We start from the raw sequence: 18,899 nt of genomic DNA, 5'->3' as shown, positions 1-18,899 counted from the left end.
TCAAGAATGAGATCCGTCTGCAGCGAAATGCTTGGTGATTTTAATATGCAAGCCTCCTACAGAGATGATGTCTCATTTTAATTATTGTTTCGGTTTAATGGGTTTTCATTAAATTAGAGGATGGAGCAATTACCAGGGTGAACAGCTAATGTCACAAAGGTAAGTTCCCATGACTATACAGCGAAAGCAGTTCCTCTAGAGAAGGTGGAAAATCAGCGTAATTCAATGTAAACCCTGCTTCTGCAGCATGCAAAACTGCCCCTGGCTATACGTGCTCATTTATTGCTGTCATTTTGATATACATGTTTGTAAACCACTTTACAAATAGGTCTCTCCTCACAAAATTCATCTAGCGTTTCAAATTATATATATACATATAAATAAAATTCCTTTCAGGAAGCCGTTGCAAACCCAGCTCTGAAACCCCAGATGCCAGGGGCAGGAGAATTTTGAGTCGCTGAAGAAATCAAACAGAGAGTATTTATCAAATCACAGTTTCTCCTCAACCACTTATTTAGCTCATGTAGTGGCTTAGCACCACACTCTTTACTCCTTGAGAATTGCCTGGACTTGAGCACCAGCTAGTGACCACACTCCTGCTAATTAAGTAGATGTCAGAGAGTCTCACATCCTTCATTTGCTTTCCCAGCGTTTCAAACCATGGAGTACTCAACAAGCAGAGCAGCAGATCCTGCCCAGGACCTGGAAATGCAGCCACAGCAACAGGAAGCTGCAGCAAACCCTGGATGAAGAAAATTCATACAGATCTCTTCTGATTTCACACCTTCTGTTCCCTGTGTTTGAGCTGGGATTAATGCATGGGATGCAGTTTTCATGCTCAGACTCGGTGTTTGTTAATTCTTATCTATAGTACAGCCTCAGGAGTCGTGAGCTCTAACTAACAAGGTAGAAAATGGAGATAAAATGGAGTGCCTCTAACTCTTTCCGAGGTTATTTAAGTGCTCATCACCAATAACGAGATGACACCTACATTATTTGTATTTCTGACACAATAATTGACCACTGCAATGCAGACCTTCTTCACCCAATTAGAAAAAAAACAGCCAAAACCAAGAAGAAGGTAAAGAAGAAGGACTCAGACAACACCCTAAATCCTCCATATCGTCCTACACATATTACTATAGTCCAAAGCCTTAAAGTCTAATTTTCCAGTGTTTTAACAGGTCTCCCACCTCCAGGGCTTTGTCCTTGTCTTTCCCACCCACAGAAGGACCGAGGACAGCACTGGGGTCTCCTCTCCAGCAGCACCAGGAGGAGCAGCAGCCTGTGACACACCCAAAGCCCAGCCAGTGACACTGCCACCAAACCAACCCAAAACCAGACACCTGCAGCCAGCCAGGGGCTTTGGAGCAGTTTCCTGCTGTCAGCAGCACACACCACCTTTGCTGAAGCCACACATCACCTGTTAATCGAGGCAGCTCCCTGAACTTATTTCAACTATTTGAAGTGGCTGCTGAGCTCATCTTGTCAAGTAGGCTCTGCTGCTTCCTCCAGGGATTCGAGGCTGTTTACAAATGGTTGATCCCTTAAATTAAATGCCTCGTTGAAATGCTCCAGAAGTTCACTATCACTGAACGCACATCATCTGCTCTTAAATCATGTGAGTTAATCAAATTACACGTGTTGTTAGCTGATTAGTTCGGGAGTCACTGATTGTATCATCTGTTTACCTACATTAGATAAGGTTATCATGTTACTGTGCCTATCAAGATTGCTCTTTGCCAGTTTGGAAAATAAGAACATTTTAACAGAAAGAAGGTGGACTTACACCAGCAACTCTGTGCACAGACCAGTGGCAACACTGGGGAATGCAGTAATTGCCAAGGAGCATTCCCAGTGTGCTGTCCATTTTGCAGGAGCAATACTGGCCACTCCAGGGATCTATTCCGAGAATATACTGAACACTAAGGGCACACACAAATAATGAGCCACTCAAAAATATGGCTTCATGCAAAAGCAAGCGAAACAATTTTTTTCCTCCCCTTCTACAAAGCATTTTCAAGCATGCTTGAAGTCACATAAAAATATGAGAGATGGCTTTTAAAAAATTATAATATATGCCAAAACTTGACAAAACACATTCTGTATTTGTTTAAAGAAAACTTAAGGTGGTATCAGAAGCCCCAAGAACAAAAAATCAGACACAGAAGACACGTTTTGCAAATAACTGCTATCTGTAGGTTTGGTCTTATTTCCTCCCACTACAACTCCGAGTGTGTTTGCAATTCAGAAATAAAATATAAGGTCAATAGAACAGAGAGATTGATCCATTCATATTTTTGAGCAGTATGTAATAATTCTGATTTCTCATTTAGCACTCTTCTTCCTTCCAGGTGATAAAAATACTGCTCACAATTTATGGCAACAATATTTTAAAAAAAACTCACAAATATTTCTGAAGTGCTTTATGACTCCTAAGTCACAACTAACCATGATTTTAACAGATACAATCAACAAATAACCCATTTCAATAAAAATATTAAGATCCAAATTCCAGTGGAGCAGGAGAGAAGCTGAATGTCTAAATTACTCTGACTTTGTCAAAAATCCCATTCTAACTTCAGTGAAATCATACAGAAATTAGAATTTGCCTCCCTGGTGAAAACGTGCATTCTTAAATATGTAAATCAAAATACTCCTTGAAACTATTCATTAAAAGGGAATTTCCAGCTAAGCAGAAATCTGACTGAGTGTCTTGACTGTGGAGAGAGGTTTCCATGCCTAATGCAGCTAACACACCTGGGTACACCTACACACAGGTTTTAATTTCCAGTCCTTTTATCACATGAATAATCCAACTAAAGACAATGAAATTATCCTTGAAGTTCAAAGCAAGCATATGCTGAAGTGCTCTGTTGGTTCAAAAACTCTCAAAGACTTGACAGTCTAAATAGTTTTTTAATTACTTTTAAAGCATAGGTCATGTATTGCTGAAATGTTACGATTTCAGGGTTTTTTTACATTCTATATATGATTTATACAAGCATTAAACAACGTGTTTCATGAGCTAATTCCCCCTTTTGTTTTCTTTCCCGGAGGGAAAAAAAAAATCACTTCCATGTTATTGCTAAAGCAAATTAAATCCTGGGTGTCTGTTTTATTTATTAACTGCATGATAATAGCATGGGGCATAATACATTTGTCAGAGCCCTTCTCTACTCAAGTATAATTTCTGCTGTCAGCCTCTTTATGTTTATATTCAATATTCTAGATGTCTTTGTTTCTTGGAACATGCACAGGCACCCATTTATATTTTCTCCCCAAATAAGTGCAAACGCTATTGGTGAAGTGTTTCACAACACCCACAACAAAGAACCATAAATAACTAACACACTTAGTCATTCTCCAGGAGTTTTACATGATTTGAGAGATCTAATAATTTCTTTTAAAAAGCCACAATAATAACAGTTTTATCTTTTTACACCATAGTTATGATTTGGACCATTGCTTTTCTTATTCCACCCAAGCATGCCACAACTCATGAATAAAATATGACAACTTTGATAGCATCCATTGCTGTGGGTTCATCCGTAACAAGAAACGTGATTGGAGTACTAAGAGCTCCCTTTTTCTCCATAAGCCTTTGTTTCTGCAAATAAGCTTTTATTTAAATAGAACTGCCTGGTGTCCCCTCCATTCCTGCATTTCTTGCTGTTAGCAGCAACCCCAGCAATAATGTTTGCTATTTTTTTTAATGATTACATTTTGAAGAGATTAGGATGGCACGAGGCGAAGTGGGCAGAATATCCCGTCGGAAAGCTGGCACTCACAAAACATCAAAAAACATCAAAAGCAGTGCCAGTATCAGAGAACAAAAAGCTGAAGTAGAGGGCATGACTTAAATATGTGAGAAATGCTATTATGAAAGCAAAACTCTTCTTTTATCTGGCTTCATAATGAGTTTCAGGGAAGGAAACCTGAATTTTTTCCACCATTTCCCAAACAAGACAGCTGTAACTAATACTGCAGGGTCCTCACAGCTTGTCACTGAAAAGGAAGGCTTGGGCTAAGTGCGGTACATGAGGTTCCCAAATCATCAGCATTTACCAAATTATTCTACAAATATCATTTCTAAGGCTGTGCTGCTGCCAAACAGCACGATGAGCATCTGTGGAGACCTCCACACGCCACGAAACATCGTGACACACACAGACACAAACCCCACTCTCCTCCCACACATCTTGGCTTCCTTATTATCCCCAGTCGCCAGGAAAAGGCTTTAAAATATCAGAATTATTATTCACAACGAGCTGAAGCAGAGGGAGAGAAAGAGAGGCAGATATGAATACCATCTGCAGACAGTCCATCTTAGAAGCAACAAGTATTTCAACTCCAGGATCCAGTTCTCTGTGTGTTTCACTCTGAAAAGATCTTTGCTATGTTTCAGTTCACAAAAAGTTTTTTAAAAATGACAATGAAGACATAAAAAAGGGGGCTACACAATAGTGAGCTAAGCCTTACAATGCAAATTTATCTTCTTTGGAAGGGTCTGTTCCCACGGATGCCAAATGGAAACCTCAGAGCTTCAGAGGGAGGAGTCACCTGTATGTGTAAGGGAAGATAAACCCTAAAACAGCCCCTGCAGGGATCCTATGCTGCTTTTCCTATTTGCAGTACAGGGGACCCACAGCAAACTCTGCTGCAATGTAAGAAACATTACCACAAAGGAGGGAGGATGGGGGACAGAAAGGCTGTGCTGAGAGAGGCTTTCAGGAAGCAAAACCAATTCTGAGCTACACTGCTCACTGCTGTAAAATGGTGATTCACAGATCCCTGTCGTCAGAATTGCAGGAGCAACTAGGCTATTTTAGCAGATATGCAACCTGTCACTAAGGACATCATCCCATGTTGCAGTGGGCATCAGGCGCCAAAACCAATTTTTTGCCCACTCTATTAAAAAAAAAAAAAAAACCTAACACACTCTGTATCCTTAATAGACCACAAAAGGCAAGGCAATCACATGATGTAGCACCATAAAACCAGCACAGTATGGCATGAATATTTCATGCTATTTATGTGGTGAAAATGAAAAAATAACAGAAAAAATGTCCCCCACTGAGTGTCATTTATACACCCACACCGCAGGATTATTCTAGAACTTGGCATAGAAGGAGTAGGCTGAGGTCTCAAGTAGCATCTAATCTTTATCCTTGGTATATAGTTCAAGATAGAAGGATTTTTCACCACAGGCAGTGGTCCTTGCCTGGCTCCTTCATTAGGTCTGGTTCTATCTGCCTTTGTGTGCCTCTTTAAGGTGCAAAATATTTAAAAAAAAACTAAAACAAAACACCTTGTGGGAGTAATTTCAAATAACACCACTACCTTTCAGGCAAAAGATGTAGCTGCATTTAGAACTAATTTAATCAAGTAGGCCGAGTGTAAATATTTTTCTCAGTTACTAACAAGTTTCTACTAAAACTGGTTTAAAATGTAAGATAACACCAACCCGGGGTCAAAACACACAGTAAGAACCCAATTCCTGAGCACTGCTTTCCCCACCCTCTGCATTTCAAGCAGCTTCAGCTCAGCAGAGCCCTACCAAAGCTCCAGTTCTGCCCTCTTGTGATGCAACATCCATGCAGCAACCCAAGAGATGCAAGGGGGAGCTCCAAGGGGCTTGGGCAGGATTCTTTAGCCAGCACCACTCAAGTGCCAACTCTGCTTCACCACAACTTCCCACAGCTCTGACAAGCACATGGGCCCACCTGACAAGGATATTCTTACTCCCCTTTAATACTTGTTCACTAGACAAGGAGCTAATTACAGAATGACGTGAATTAAGAGTATCCATTTGCCAAAATCTTTCAACAAAAAAGACAATTTTTGTTGTATTCCTATTCTGATGAAGATAGAAGACACTCAGACCGTTAGTTGTACTTTTACCTGAGTGACTTTCACTGATGTGGTTTTCACTGTTACTAGCAGGATCAGAACCTCATCTCTGCATCCCCATCTCAGCCCATGAAAGAGCAAAGAACCTGTCCTTCTTTTCTGCTTGTCTTCATGACAGGACTTTTTCCACAGGTTGCCAGAAGCGTTCAAGGCTTTTAGCACGCTACAGAAGTACTTATCCCACTTCCCCCTCTGCACTTACTACTGTGGCAAATGAAGATGGACAAGCAGCATAATTACTGTCTCCCAGGAAAGCAGAAACCACTGTCAAGGACAGAGGCAGTGTGTGCTCAGAACTCTCTCCTAATCATTCCAGACATGATGGGAAATCCAAAAAAAAAAGTCAAGTGACAGAAGGCAGCATGACAGCATTCAAGACGGGGGAAAAAAAGGCAAAAGTACAAATTGGTCACTGTTGTCTAATGTGACTAGGTTTCTATTTTAGTCTACACTTACTTGGAAGCAGAGGGAAGGGGTGTTTTAAACAAGAGAATATTGAATGAGAAACCGTGAAATTATTTACAAGCTATGCTTTCATATCAATATGCTGGAAAAATTTTACACCTAGACAAGTTTCTAGTATAATTCAACCATTAAACAAGAAACAGCCAAGACGGGATGGGTATCTAAGAGTATTTTAAAAACTGCCTCTGGGAACTGACAAAGTTAATAGTAGTTTATGTATCTTCAAAGCCTCGAAGCATTGTTTAATAATTATGTCTCAGGTGATCTTTAATTTCCTCCATTGAAGATGATTCATCTCACTCGAACCCTCCTGGCTCATTGTATTCAATTCCAGATTATCTCTCTGTTCTGAACATGGTTTTTGTAAAGGAAAAAAACCCACACTTAGACTCACCATTTAATTGAAAGAAAAAAATTGCACTGTGTATACAAAACACATTAAAAGATTAGCTATATTAAAATATATAAATATAATTTATAAGTTAGGCAGATGTTGGAATTAAAGTATCACAGGAAATCCTTGCTCAGCCCTCTGAGGATGAATATCCCAAAACCTTTTTTAATTATAAGATCACACAGTCAGTGATCACGGATCACAGTCAGTGCACAAAGTAAAGAACAAGAAGTAAAACTATTTAACAAACAAGGATCTTAAGTTTTGCTTTATTTTTATTATTCAAGGCTCACCTTGAACAGTAAATCCACCATATTCAAATCCTCCTCTGAATGCAGAATACACCATGACCAAGCTAATTATTCCAGCACAGTATTTGAGCCCTCTACAAATATTAATGAATTCTCCATACCATTGCTGTTTGAGGAAAGGGCATTAGCACCTCAATTTTACAGGTGAGCAACACAGCAAAAGTAAGGTTCTAACTCACTGATACAAACTCCCACATTATCCAAACTGCATCCTCCAAAAACACTTGTCAAACATAAGCACTCATCATGGGCACTTCACAGCAACGCCAAATCTAAACTTTCTGTGCCTGTCCTGATTCCTCTGCCCTGTAGCATAAGCAAACCCTTCCCTAATTCCACTCTTCTGGCCCAAGACTGCAATCTTGGTGTTCCCATCCAGGCCACAGCCTCTCTCCAGGCTGCTGCTCCCAGCTGCTGTGCACAGCTGCCCTTACCATGCTCTTGACCCCCATAGATTAACTACATTTTAATATAGCTAATCTCCCTCCTTGCTCAAATTAAAGTCCTTGTACCATCCTTGGTGCAATTTCCCTGCCTGGCCACCTCCTGCTTCCTTCCTGGACACAGCTCCTTTTCCCCTCTCTATTCTCCCCTCTCCTTCTCCCCTCTTCCATTTTAAAAGGCGAAAACCAGAAATCCCGTCCAGCTGGAGGGGAGCAGCTCTGTAGGCACAAGTCCAAGGGACAGTGGGCAATACCTGGTGGGAAAAAAACAAATCAAAATAACAAACAGCCATTCCTTTCCAAGAGTGCCAGGGTCACCAGCTGCTCTGCCAGCTGTCCCAAAGCACATCAAGGAGGGGGCTGTCAGCAGGCTCTGCCCCAAACACCCCAGCATTCCCACAGGATGGCAGATTCAGACATGGTGGGATGCTCATCATGGAAAGGGCACTAGAGCCGCTCTCTCCTGTGACAGCTGAAGGCAGGACTAAGATTTCCAGCCACCATGTCATGCCTTGCTAATTCTTCTGCTGCTGTAAGATTTCTGCTCTGTAAAAACAATACTGCTGATGCTTAATATCTGCTATAAAGGTACAGGAGAGATCCCACAAAAAGCAATGACTCTTGTCTCATTATCTCACATAAAGAGAGACTCATGCCTGAATTCCAGAATTAAAGTTTACCTTTCCTGCTCGCTGCAGACCTCCCACCACCTGCCCCAGGATGAGTAATGACATGTTTCCTCCCTGAGCTCTTAGCTGCTCCCCCTCATCCAGTCCCTGGCCATTCCCTGAGCTCTGCAGCTCACACACCTTGCACATTATGGCACAATTTAACACTTCAAGTGGATTAAAACCTCGGCCACAGTACCCAGGCCACTGAGAGTGATAGACAAAGGCAGCAGCCTTCCCCTGGCCTTGGAATTCAGTGAGCACAGCTCAGCGCTGAGCTGCTGCCCCAAACACACTGCCAGGGCTCAAGAGGTGTATCCTGAAGTCTGCCCCAGCAGAAGCACTCCTGATCAAAAGGGTTTGTGTGCCCACTCCTGGTGACAACATCAGTTCAGGCAGTTGTTCTTACCTACCAATCTCAAAACACGGCAAAGCTGGCCAGCATCCAAACCTCTCTAAGCTCAGCACTGACTCCTGGGACTGAGACTCCTGGAGTGGAATCTGGAAACACTTCTACTCCCTGAGTGAGGAGTTAGTCTAAAAAAAGCCAAGACTCATAAAACACTGAAGGCAAACACCAACAGAGAGGACTGCAATTCCTATGGAAGCTCAAGAGTCTTCTGAGAGGCACCTCTACCCACCTTACAAGTGCAGCTTTGATCTCTCTTTTGGCCTGAAGCAGGACAGACTTTTTGTTTCAGGAACTCAACAAGCTTCACTCTTTTTCTCCCAAAAACACTGCCTTTCTCTGTGCTTTAAGATACTCATTATTCTTTCACCTTTCCTGTTGGAGCCATGACTGTACAGAAAAGAACTCAGCAGTCCTTAGTACAAAGTGGGAATAAGGAGCATGACTGAATTCTGTGCTGCAGGAGCTCCAGGCCAGGTGCTTCTCTCACAAATCTCTTGTATCTTTAATACAAGTCAAGAAATGGTCAGGAACAAAGCTCTGTAGATCTCCAGACTCTGAACAGTACTCTGTGGTTTCCTTTGCTGAGTGCTAAACATAGTATACGTAGCAAAAAGGCCATCCTAATTTAAAGGCTAAATGGAAAAATAGTGCCAGATTGCTAGGAAAGCAAACAGCAAAGCCTTAATAAACTTTTGGGGGCTGGCAGAAACTGTTTTTTAACTAAAGGCTTGAAGTCTCTGTTAGGTCAAAAGAGAATTAAAAATAAATAGGCACAGCTGACGAGTTGTAAAATGAATAAAATTTTACTTCCACAACAAGACTGAGCATGGAAGAAGAGTTAGACTGGTTAAAGTCATCACATAATTCAACAGCTAGGCTAAAAATTGGTCTCTCTCTACCTAGAAACAAAATGACCAGTTAACATCTTCTTGCCTCTTTTATCATCAGAGCTTTCCTCTGCCACTGAGTCAAGATCTTAAGTCAAAGTCAGGCCAATCCCCACTCCCCTGCTATCTGAGACAGAGAACAGGACTGAGCCCCATCAAGGGAGCCACAGCTCAGGGTTTCCTGCAGAAACAGAATAATCCTGCTCTGATCCTGTCCATTTTTCATTCCTGTAAGACACTATTTGTAGGTGTCTCACACTCAGTGTTTGTAAGATGTTATTGTAAGGCATTAGGGGAAAAATTCATATTTTAAATGTATTTCTTTGGGGCAGATTTTGCACCCACTCCTAGAACCATTTCTTTGAATTCATTGGTCCCTCTGGCTGGAGATGAGAAGATGTGGCTCAGACATCAAGAGCATTCGTCACAAATCCCCACCCACCCTCCTCTGCCCCTTCATGAACAACTCATCTGCCCACAGAGACATCTTCCCCCTCTCTTGTGTGCAAAAGTTGATAAAAGATAAATAATTAAGACACCAGAATGTTAGGCGACTTAAGAATCAGAGTGCAGAACTACAATTATGAGTTATATATCTACATTTCCTCTAATGCACATTGTCAGCACCTACACTGCCTTTTTTTTTTTTAATTATTATTTCCTCATCCCCATTTCACAGAGAATGGAACTGAAACGTGCAAATAATGGACCTGATCAATCAAAATTCCAGCTGAAATACTCCAACAATCGAAGCCCATGCCCAGCAGGATCACTCAGATGGCTACACTTAATTATAGTTTTCTATGCTTTTCTGAATTAGGAACTGACTTGCTTGCCCAAAGGCAATCCCCATGTCTCAATTGCCACTCTGGTTCTACCACGCTGTCACACAATTTGCAACAGAGCCAAATTTTCTTTGCCTATGAAGCTGTTCCACACAGGACTCTGAGGTTTAGCTGTTAATTCTGATATTATTTAAAAATCCGAATACTCCATCAGCTTTACTGGGATGGTCAGGCTGAAATCACAAACTCTTCCAAGACAAGTCTTTCTGCATTTTCTCTAGGATAAATCAAACCATGACAGCAGTCCCCAGAAACTCTGTAACAACAGTATGCCACTTACTGTAAGAGAGCTATCACTGATCACAAGCCTAATTAAAAATAATATTTTCCCTTTCTTTTATACCTATCTTCATATCACCCCTTCTTTCCATTTCCTCTTTTTGCCTGTAAAGGCAACTGAAAGAACGCTCAAACCTTACAGAGCTTCCTCTTTCGAGCATTTTAATTCACAGAAAAAGAATCTTTCTTAGGAGAACATTTCATATTTTCCTGGACCTACCCTGGACACAAAACTGTCCAGGTTGGGGGAAAATGACCATTCCTCTACTTCCAAGGCGTGAACTTGCTGGGACACACAAAAGAACACTCCAGTGTTGAACAGCTCCAGTAGAGCCATCTGAGAAAATTCATCTCACAGGACAGAAAATGTTCCACAGGGAGGTTTTATGTCAGCTCAGAGCCCTCATATTTGCTATCAGAGGTGGCAGGCAAAACTGTCACTGCGAAAACCACACGCCAAAGAACACACAAAGTCTTTTTTCCTACACTAGGGGATCCTCAGCAGTGAAAGCCCGCCAGGGAGAGATCATCTGATGTGGCTGCACGTGCAGCCATCATCCTGCCAGCTGAAACAGGTCCTGCTGGTGCCTTGGGAGGGCTGAGCTGGAACAGAGACTGGGCAGAGCCAGAGAATAAAGCAGGGATTTACTGAAAGCCTTTAGGGCACACCTTGGGCAGGACAGGGCCTGGCCAGGGCTGCACACAGGGTGGACCCAAAATGGTCACGAGGTCTCACACTTTGATAAGTTTTGCTCCATTTGCATGTTGGGGTTTAATTGTCCAATTCCAGCTCCAGGCTGGGAGGTCCCATCCTTCCTGTTCCTCCCTCCATCCACCCTTGTTTGTGCTTTGGGCTGAGAGCTGTGCTTGGTGTGCAGCAGGAAAAGGATTTGTTCTGTGTCCCTGCTGTGTGCAGAGCTCAGCAGCACTGACTGTGAGCTCAGAGCTGCACCCCTGGGCAGCACAGAGTCTGAAATGCAGGAGAGATAAAACTCAGGGCATCACTTCCCTGCCCAGAGGCACCACAAGGCACAGCACACACAACCTGCCCACACCTGGTACAGCCTGACCAGAGCAGAGGAACACATCTTGAAAGGAACTCATCTTCCAGCCTGGAACAGCTCGTCCAAGAGGATACAGTCATTTTGAAACTAAGCACTAATTTCCAGGCTTTTCTCTCCTCTGGGAGTGTCATGTTGGACAAGGGGTTTTTGGTGAATCTCTGTGGGAGAAAATATTACTTCTGTCTTAGACATAGCACCTGCCCAGATATTGCTCCAAGTTCTATACTGGTTTTACTGTTTGGTAAGATAAAAATCCAAACTGAGCATCTCCTGGTTCCAGCCAAAGGACCTGACACACACCCAGACTGTAGCTGTAAAATAAGTCACCTCTGTTAAAGGGAAAAGCAAAGTAAAAGGGGACCCATGCAGCTGCCAACACACTGCTGACATTCAACAAATAACAGGCAGGAACAAGAAGGGAAGAAGACAACAGGGCAGCCTCAGAGTTCCATCCCAGCTGACAGCAAAGGCCTTCACCCTTCTCCTGACCCAAGGGCTGGTGAGCTTTACTGAGGAGAGGAATTTTCCTGAGCCACCTTCTATGAAGTTTGACTCTAGAGACAATAATCAAGAATAGGGCTATTCCTGTGTGCACTAGCAAAAAGCATTTCTGTGCTGGGGATTAAAAAAAGCTTTATGTACCTAACTACAGTCTCCATATTATTTATTCACTTCATACAGTGCATGTTGGTTTATTGCTTCCCATGAGCATCTATCTTTCAGCTTATCTGCCCACATAAATTTTCTAAGTTCCACCCTTTTCACAGCAGTCCTGAGTTCCTGAACTACAGATGGACTGCTCCGAGGAGAAAAGAGCAGAATATCCCAAACATCTTCACCATTAACCTTTCACAGCTATTTTCAGTATCAGTGGTCTCAATCCCAGTCCTGACAAACATCTTGGACTTCTTCCCTGCAGCTCTCACCACCAGCCTGTGAAAACTCACAAGAGCTCATCAGTGTGGTCGCAACCAACTGCATGGAATAGCAATTGGAATTATTAACATATTTAAGCCACTGCAGTCCTTAGAGGAATGGCTAGATTTCAGCATTGTTTGTGACACACAAACCTGGAGTCGGAGCATCAAAAGAAAAATAATTGATATCTTTAAAGGCAAATAATCAACATCACTCTTCTGGACACTAATTTGGGAATCAGTGAAAATGAGGGTACTTGTTGTAGCATAAAAGACAGGAAACAAATCCTGAGGTGGTCTCCAGAAACCCCTCTGCTCTGACTTCTAAATCAGCCTTGGCCAGATAAAAAATGAACTCAGACACAGACCCGCTTCCTCTATTATTTACAGCAGAGTCAGCTAGCACTGCAGATCCACAACTGAAGCTAAATGAGATCATAATCATTTGCCTCTAAAAACAGCTCCAGAAGACAGATAAGAAAAAGAGAGACACTAAAATGCACACTTCAGCACTGAGTAAAGCACAGTAAAGAAAAAACACAGGAAGTCTCCACAATAAAAACGTTTCTGATCATGCTTTAATTCCCATGTTTATCTCAAGCCATATAAATGTCTCTCTTGCCTAATTAGCATATTGCAGCATCTCAGTGCTTCCTGCCCATGGGACATTGTCCCTTAATCTAGACCTTACTTAAATACATTGCAAAACTACATCCAGAATGTCACTCAGTAAAAATACAAATAAAACCCCTCAACACCATTTGAAAACACTTCACAAACTTGGTGTTAGAACACTTCACGAATGGGGAAAAAACCCCACAAAGTGACTTATCTGGTCCTTGATACTCAGCTTGGCACTTAAATACAGAAGTGTACTATCAGACCACTTGACCAGTTTTTAAAAAGTTGAAAGGCTTGCTACATGACCAACCAGTGTCAACACATGAGATGCCTTCTCACAGTTACACAGCTTCAGCTGTGTGTCTCTGCATGAAAAAAAACCCCAAGTCCATCCTTTGGAAGCACTCTGACACATTTAGTGAGAGATAAATATTGGGGAGTATTGAAAACCTACCCAGAAATACTTCCCCTAAATTCCCTTGTAACTACCTAACAGCACACACATACACAACAATTTCATCTGTATTTCAAGAACTAATTCCAAGAAATAGAAATAAAGGAAAGCTACAGTTAAGTATGACAAACATTACAGGGAATCACTTGAGCACCAAAGCTCTTCTGAGCTCATGCAGACAGAAGCAAGATAAGAAAATTGAGGATGTTTCTCTCACCTTGGAATAGAAATGCTTTGCTGGCGTTGTGCAGTCCCACCACTTGTGTCACCCCCAGCGTTGAATTCACCAGATCCAGCTCTGTGATGATATCCATTTGTAAGTCAGGATCCATTCCAAACCCTACAGCTGTTGGAGGCAGAGAGAGTTAGATCAATTTTTATTTCAAAGCAGGTAATGGAAAGAAGAGAGAAGAATATCTAGCACAGGCTTTTCTAGTACCTTCCCCCTCGCACTGTACACAGTAATTACTTATGAGACAGTAACTGTGCTGCAGCAAAGAGAAGATATTCTATTCCAAGTCTTTCAATTAAACCATTTCCTTCCCAGAGATTTTACTAAGCACCTGTTAAAACATCATAAAACTGATGCATTTATCCAGTGCTGTCATAAGGTTAAAGAGGAATAAATAAAGAGAAGCACAACCACCTATGCAAAACAATGAGGGAGATTTGCAGCATTCATCTCTTGCCCACACTATTTCCAGGGAGATGGAAGGACTGAAAATTCCTCTCACATTTCCTGTTTAGGAACAACAGATGAGGCCCACAGCTCATCACCTCAATGTAATCCATTTTCCCAGCTGGACCCTGGAGCAGATAAAGCAGCAGGGCAAGGAACATCCAACTAAGAGCCCTGGGTGGCTCACCAAGGTGTTTGGTGCTGCTCCTGAAGCACACCTCTGTCAGTACCAAAGCCCACCCACAACCAGCACAGCTTCACGCACCCAAACCAGCTGCAGCACCTCTGGGAGCACCCACTGGAAAAACACCAATCTGCATCTGAAATTCAGAAAAGCCTTATGCCTAGGAAGAGCCTGGGTGCTCTTCAATTGAGCAGGGACCTGATGGGATTGACATAAAACACAGACTCCAGAAGTCTGAAAATGCAGTGTTGAAGAGCTCAGGGGCAACTTGATGGTTAGCACACCCAATTCACAAAAAAACCCCTCCTTTTTTCTAGGGATGGAGAGAGGGCAGCCTGACCTCAGCATTTCTCTCAACACAGCAGTAAGAGTGACACGAGACCTGTGCCCGAGACACAGGTCAAATATCTCACGTGGAATCTAACCACTTTCCTAATTAAATTTTTCACTAACATCATTAGTAACAGGAACAGGCTCCAAGAATGAAATCCTGACACAGCTGAAGTCAATGGTAAAAGTCCCATTGACTTCCAGGGAGCAAGGACATTACCTGTAAAGCACGTCCAGATTGATTTCCACTAAGTAGACTTCACATTCAGGCCTAAATTGATTGATTTGTTATTCCAGGGCTATACTTCTGGATGGTTTAAGCAGCAAGTACTCTAGTTTGATTCTTTGAAAGGCTCTGAGAATTCACTGAGGTGTACAGAACGAACAAGAATTTACATAAATTACTCATAAATCATCTGTACTCCAGCACTTTCTCTTTTCCTCAAGGAGGAAAAGTTGTTGGAATAACATGTTGTGCTAACATAGAGGATTCTACTCCTCAAGGGCCAGAGCATTAAAAAATACTGAAAATACAGCTCTAGGAGGTCTCTAGCAACCTTACTCTCCAAGGAAAATTAAGATCTAGAGGCATCTGATGGAAATGAAGTTCCAAGACTGCTGACACATCCACAGTGCTTTCATCGGGATATGGGGATAAACATCTTTTTGTAGAAAATTGGAATTGGAAGAATATTAGAGAACCCAAATAAACACCTCCAAAGGTAAAAGCTTCCCAGACAATCATCAGTCTTTTAGCACTATCTTTGACTTCCACCCTAGGCACTCAATGACCACAGCTGACACCGTCCACAGTGGTGGACCAGAACCACCTTCCCCCCAGCGATAAAAACCAGCACCAAAACAAGAAAAGACTTGTTATTCTTCTAAGGTTTTCATTCAGCAGAAAAGCAGCACAATGTCAATTGCATGAACAACAGAGACAAGTGTTTGCTGGTAGGTAAATCCACGCAATTTACATTGTGCTCTGCAAGAAACAGAGTATGCTGTCCCTCATAAAACAAGGGGTTACACCTATTCAGATCAGCCATCATCTACTAATATGAAGGGAGGTCAAGTAGGCACTAAAACTTGCTCAACAGAAAGGACAAAGAGTGTTCAGTAAGACCAATCTCAACCCCATTGAAGTAAGTGAAAGCTCTGTCACAGCCATCAACAGGGTGGGGACAGAAACCACAGCGAGAGAGTGCAGGCACAGCCATAAATCACAGCAGCTCCACTGCTCTATTAAAGCTGCTTATTGCACCCTGAATACCCAGGGCTCAACAAGTATACATCACTGGAGCTCCACAGGCTTCGATTTATGCCAAGGAAGGATCTCGTGTGACAGCTTCAGTGTGTTCCCTTCCAGCTTTTAAAACACTCCAGAAAACAGCGACCGTTCCCAATGTCACAGGAACTATTTAGCATGAGCCTGCACTGCTTTAAATACCCAGTCATTTCCCTGAGCTGGCCCTTCAAACGGCAGCAGGCACTCAAACGCCTCGTTAATAATTAATAAACAACAAATTAGCAGCCTCAGTATGATAACCAAGCCTCCTTTTCCCCTGTGGCCTCCCCCAGTCTATCAGAAAGATACCACAGGCGTAACAAGCACACTTGCATCTCGCATTTCGTGCTGTCTCTCTCCAGCAGAACAAGCAGCTGGAAATACCATCTCCCTCTGAAGTAAAAATTGAGCTCTCACTGGAGAGCCGTGCAGAGCCTGGGCCCGATGATGGATGGTGTTGCTTTCAATTCCTATTTCAAGTAATTGGGCCATTCCCTTAAACCAGTGGCTTACACAAGCAACCCTCCCTGCTTCAGGCAGGTGGGCGGGAGGAGAAATCATCTCAGGACTGGGTGGATTCGGCCCAATGTGAACTGAAGGCACCGCAGCAGATTAGAGGATTAAGCCATATAATTATGAATGATGTCACTAGGAAATCCCTGAAAGAAATTAATTCTGCCTTACAGCTCTGACAGCCTCTATTCTCTGCCTCTGCCTTTATCACTTACACCCCGGCACCAGCCATAACGCCACGCTCCATCTAGCTAATGTGCAGCCACGCAACACATGCAGCACATTTAAAATTTCCTCGGCACATCTAACGCGCTGCTTGGGGATGGAAAAACTTTTACTTAAAAGCACACCCAACACAATCGAGCCTTTGGCACGTCCCCCCCGTGAAACCATTCAAATGGTAAAGAAAAGGCCCTAGAAGAGGCATTTTTCTCTTTCCTCTCACAACGTCAATGGCAATTGTTGCATCCAGAGAACTTTCCGAGTAGCAGAGTTACTTGTGGGTCCTGTTGACCATTTAAAGTCTCTGTGTGCACTCTCAGGGGTAACACCGCTATAAATGGGACAGGCAGCATTTTCTTCCAACTATTTTTATGCCCCATCTCTCTCTAGATTTTGATGAGGTTAGAATTACTGTAAGAATTTAATCATAAAATGCTAATGCCTTTGCAATTTTGATATTGCGCCGGGTGGTTTCCTTGAGAACAGCTACCAGCACCACGGAGAAACGCGCCCCTCGGCAGCTCCAGCCGAGGAGGAGCGGCACCCGGGCACCAAGAACAAAGCCCTCGTAAGGAACAAGAAGCGGTACCCGGGTCGGACAAGGCTGGAACAACGCGCCGGCAGCCGCATCCCCCCGTACCGCGGGCGGCTCCGCGCACACACAGCCCCGGGGCCGCCACCGCGCTCCGCCCGCCCGGAGCCGCTGCCGGCCCCGCAGGGAGCGGCCCGCAAGCCGCTCCCGAAAAACTTTCCCATGCCAGCCCCCAGCCCCCGGGAGCGGCCGCCGCGCCGGGGACGAGCCCCGCAGAGCCCCGCGCCCGCCCCGCTCGGCGCACCGGGGGATGCTCGGCCCCGCTCGGATCACCGGAGGATGCCCGGCCGAGCTCGGCGCACCGGGGGATGCTCGGCGCACCGGGGCGATGCCCGGCTCACCGGGGGATGCCCGGCTGGGGCGGCTCCCGCTGCCGCCGCCTCCCCGCGAAGTTTCTGCCCGCCGCCGGCGCGCTCAAGGCGACGGCCCCGGCCCTCGCTGCCCGGGAAGGCGGCCGTGGCGGACCCTGGCCCCGCCACAGAGCCCGGCCCCACGCCTCACCTGCCCCGGCGGCGGCCGCACACGCCCAGAGGAGCAGCAGGAGAGCCATCGGCGCGGCGCGGGCGGCGGCGCCCGCTGCCTCCCTCCCCGGCCGCCGGCAGCTGCTGCGGAGCCGCACCGAGCGCGGCGGAGCCCAGCGCAGCCTCGGCGGCGCGGAGCGGGTCGGGCGGGAGGCGGCAGCGGCTCCGCCCGCTGCCCAGGCGCGGCCCCGCGCCCCCGCACCGGGGCTCCCCGCCCGCCCCCCGCCGTGACGTGCGGCCCCCGCGGGCCTCGCCAGCGCCGCCGCCCGGCCCCGCACGGCGGAGCGGAGCGGCCCAGCATGGTGTGATGAGCCCCGCTCCCCGCGATGAGCCCTGCACGGTGCGATGAGCCCCGCACCTCGCACCGGGCCCGTTCCTCCCGGGCAGCCCCACACCGAGCCCGCTGCCCGCGATGAGCCCCGCAGAGGCCACGGGAACCCCCCGCGCCACAGGGCCCCGCCGCCCGCTGCGGCTCCGGGGCACCTCCGCCTTCTTCTCGGCGTGAGAATCGGCCCTCTCATTAATATTTACCCTCAGTAATAATTTACGCCGCGTGTGAATAAACGAGAAGGAGTCCTGAGGTGCAGTACGGAAATCTGGGCCGTTCCTCGGCTTCTTGCGTGTCCTTGCTTCACTCCCTTAACCACGCCATGGCTCTGCCGTGTAAAAGGGAGATATTTAAAGATATTCGTGAGCCATATGAGAATGTGCTCTGATAGCTGCTCTCAAACCTGTCCTCAAGCATTTCTTCACTCCAGCCTTTTAATTTGGCTCGGTACTTGCCAAAGAACACACCACCACATGCCTCGGTTACGTGCAGCACTCCTCCCTGCACAAGACCTGATTTAATTTTGAAGGACTGGCCCCAGATGATGTTCCCACCCCACCGAGCAGGGG

The 18,899-nt window shown here is 44.9% G+C and overlaps 1 protein-coding gene across 1 annotated transcript in view; it reads right to left on the bottom strand.

The window, feature by feature from the left end:
• Positions 1-18,149, bottom strand: part of NELL1 (neural EGFL like 1) — a 206,558-nt gene extending 188,409 nt beyond the window's left edge. Inside the window, exons 1-2 of the mRNA XM_063397555.1 lie at positions 17,983-18,149; positions 13,891-14,019 (exon numbers count right to left, since the gene is read on the bottom strand). Of these exons, the coding sequence (XP_063253625.1) occupies positions 13,891-14,019; positions 17,983-18,031 (178 nt within the window). The 5' untranslated portion in view covers positions 18,032-18,149. The remainder of the gene's footprint in view (positions 1-13,890; positions 14,020-17,982) is intronic.
• Positions 18,150-18,899: the final 750 nt, after the last annotated feature.

This window comes from Prinia subflava, chromosome 5 (genome assembly GCF_021018805.1).
Source record: "Prinia subflava isolate CZ2003 ecotype Zambia chromosome 5, Cam_Psub_1.2, whole genome shotgun sequence".
NCBI classification, from domain to species: domain Eukaryota; kingdom Metazoa; phylum Chordata; class Aves; order Passeriformes; family Cisticolidae; genus Prinia; species Prinia subflava.
This window is presented reverse-complemented; position numbering and strand designations above follow the sequence as displayed.